Raw genomic sequence first — 2,423 nt, forward strand, 5'->3', positions numbered from 1 at the left:
GGTGGGCCCGCCTGGACGAGGAGGGGCCCTGGCGAGGGTGGCGCTGGGGCAGGAGCAGGCACCTGCAGCCGGGATCAGAAGGGACCAGCATATCAGGCCCAGGGGGCTGCCAAGCAGGCAGGAGTCAGGCTGCGGCCAGGAGGCCATGTCCGGCCTCCAGCCTGACCACACACACCTCTGGACGGAACTCAGCTGCAGGCGCTGACCTCACAGTAGGGCCGTGAGGCAGGGAGGGTGGGGGCAGGGCCTTGGCCTGAGCCTCCCTCGCCCTTGGGGTGTGGGGGTTGGGGCAGCAGGGTGGATGGGCCTGGGAGCCACCCTCAGGGTCCCGGTCAGATCAGAGGCAGAGGCGACCTGGCTGCAGCCGGGGCCGTGGGGCGGGGCCAGAGCCCTGATTGGGAAAGGGGGAGGGGCGGGCCCTGCACTTGGGCCCGGGGTGCTGGAGACAGTGCCCCAGCCCCAGGCAGCTCACAGCAGCTCCCACAGCGGTTCCCAGGCGCTTCTCTGAGGAGAAGGACAGCAGCCGCTCAGGTGGGGCCTGGTGACCGCTGGCACCACCCTCCTGCCAGGGCCGGACGGGCAGGGGCTGAGGATGGCCAGGGAGTGGCCCTGTGCCCACTGCCCTCGCATTGGCTGTTTGGGGGAGGGTCCGGCCCATACCCCAGTGATGCCCAGTTTGGAGGCCCCCAGGGGGTCCCCAATCACCCAGAGGAGGTGGCCACCCTCCTCCAGAGGCGGTGGCTCAGAAATGGCTGCGGGCAGTGTCCTGGGCTCCGGCTTAAACATGTCATTGAAGCCAGAGCCACTGCCACTTGGGGCTGCCTGCCCGTCCCTCAGAGGGTCTGGTCCCTGCACAGCCCCCTGCAGCCCAGGCGAGCACTGCCCAGGGGACTCGCCTGCAGGCTGGCACGGTCCGGGTTAACCGTGGCCTCCTCCCCACCCGCCTACACTGGCCCCTCCGCCAACACCCAGGCAGCAGGAGGAAGTGCCCGCCCCTCAGCGGACCCACAGGCTGGGGGAGGCTTGGCTGGGTTCCAGCTGGTCCCGGGTCATTTGGGACCTCCCTGACCCGACAGGCGCTCCCCCTCTTGCCCTTGGGGACCTCCTGGCAGCTCCTGACACCTCTCCACCTGCTGAGTGATGCTGTGACCTGAGGCCCCGGGTTAAACCGCACTCATTCACAAACAGACCAGGGCAGGTGTGCAGGTGGCCTGTGCCCGGGCCTGGCACTGTCACCCGCCAGGCCGGTCCGGCAGGTTTGCATCCTGGTTGAGATGACAAAGGCGCACCCAGCCCAGTGCCAAGCAGATGCTGTTGGGAGACTCAGGGCCGCTGGGCCTCGGAGCGGGAAGCCCTCTGCTGACCGCGGCTCCGCACAGGCAGGGGCCCAGGAAGCGGCTGCGGCGTCCAAGGCTGGAGCTCTGAGCCCAACCCCACCCTGCCCCCTAGAGCCCGTGGCAGGCCGAGTTCTCAGAGAGGAGGGGTCCCGAGTCGGAAATGCCGCTTGGCCGGCCTTGTGCAGAGGGGGCCTGTGGGACCCACGGGGTTGTCTGGGCAGCGATGGCTCCAGGCCTGGACAGTGGGCACACTTGTTCTGAAGGGACTTGGTCGCCTGTGGGGCAGTGCCAGGCTCGAGCGGGTCCTGCCTGAGGTTCTGGCACCGGAGGCTGTGTGTCCAGAGCAGCTGAGGCCGGACCTGGCCCGTCTGCACCTCCCCCTCCTGGGACCTCAGGTTCCTCTGGGCGCTGCACGGGGAGGCGGCGCCCGGGCTCCTGCGTGTGGCACTGTGTGCTGGGCCCAGGTGCGCTCTGGCCACACGTCAGGGGTGGAGGTAAGGGGCCTTCCTGCAGCCGCTGGCCTTAAGTGTGGGACGGGGACCAACGGCCACCCCTCTCGCCTGGAGGCATGTCCCAGGCAGCCCCTTCCGCTGGGGATGCAGGAAGGTCCCGGCTCAGGGGGATTTGTGGCCACCTGCCTGCCTGACGGTCCACTAGACCCACACGTCCCCACAGTGGCCCTGGGGCTCTTGGCGCAGCACTCGGGGGCTGGACCCTCAGGCCGGGCTGAGGGAGGCACCGCAGGCTTCTTCCCGAGGCCAGAGGAGTGAGGCTGGAGCTGGAGGCCTGGCGGGTGGGGTGGCTCGAGGGCCCCCAAGCCAGGCCTGCTTCCTCCGCCTGGTTGAGGGCCTCAGGCATGGCCACGGGCAAGAACTCCTGCGGGCAGAGCCCACGCGCAGGTGTGCAGCCCTGGCCTCCCCTGGGGCTCCCTCCCTCACCTGCTCCGGGAGCTGGGCCCGCCAAGTGGAGGGAGATGTGTCCGAAGGTCACCAGGGGCCCACAGAGCCAGCGGCTCAGGGAGGAGATGAAGAACCGGCTGCTTTACTCTGTTCTCTGGGGACTGGGCAGGGGTGTGGCCAGGGGCAG

At 69.4% G+C, this 2,423-nt stretch overlaps 2 protein-coding genes across 2 annotated transcripts in view; both read right to left on the minus strand.

The window, feature by feature from the left end:
- The window catches only part of TMEM210 (transmembrane protein 210), a 3,180-nt gene extending 766 nt beyond the window's left edge, over positions 1-2,414 (minus strand). The window contains exon 1 of the mRNA XM_014529683.1: positions 63-2,414. Within this exon, the coding sequence (XP_014385169.1) occupies positions 63-147 (85 nt within the window). The 5' untranslated portion in view covers positions 148-2,414. The remainder of the gene's footprint in view (positions 1-62) is intronic.
- The window catches only part of ANAPC2 (anaphase promoting complex subunit 2), a gene marked incomplete at its 5' end in the record, with an annotated part of 29,585 nt that continues 27,630 nt past the window's right edge, over positions 469-2,423 (minus strand). Inside the window, 2 exons of the mRNA XM_014529684.1 lie at positions 469-504; positions 661-766. Coding sequence (XP_014385170.1) covers positions 469-504; positions 661-766 — 142 coding nt within the window. The remainder of the gene's footprint in view (positions 505-660; positions 767-2,423) is intronic.

Source organism: Myotis brandtii, unplaced genomic scaffold, assembly GCF_000412655.1.
Source record: "Myotis brandtii unplaced genomic scaffold, ASM41265v1 scaffold691, whole genome shotgun sequence".
NCBI lineage: Eukaryota > Metazoa > Chordata > Mammalia > Chiroptera > Vespertilionidae > Myotis > Myotis brandtii.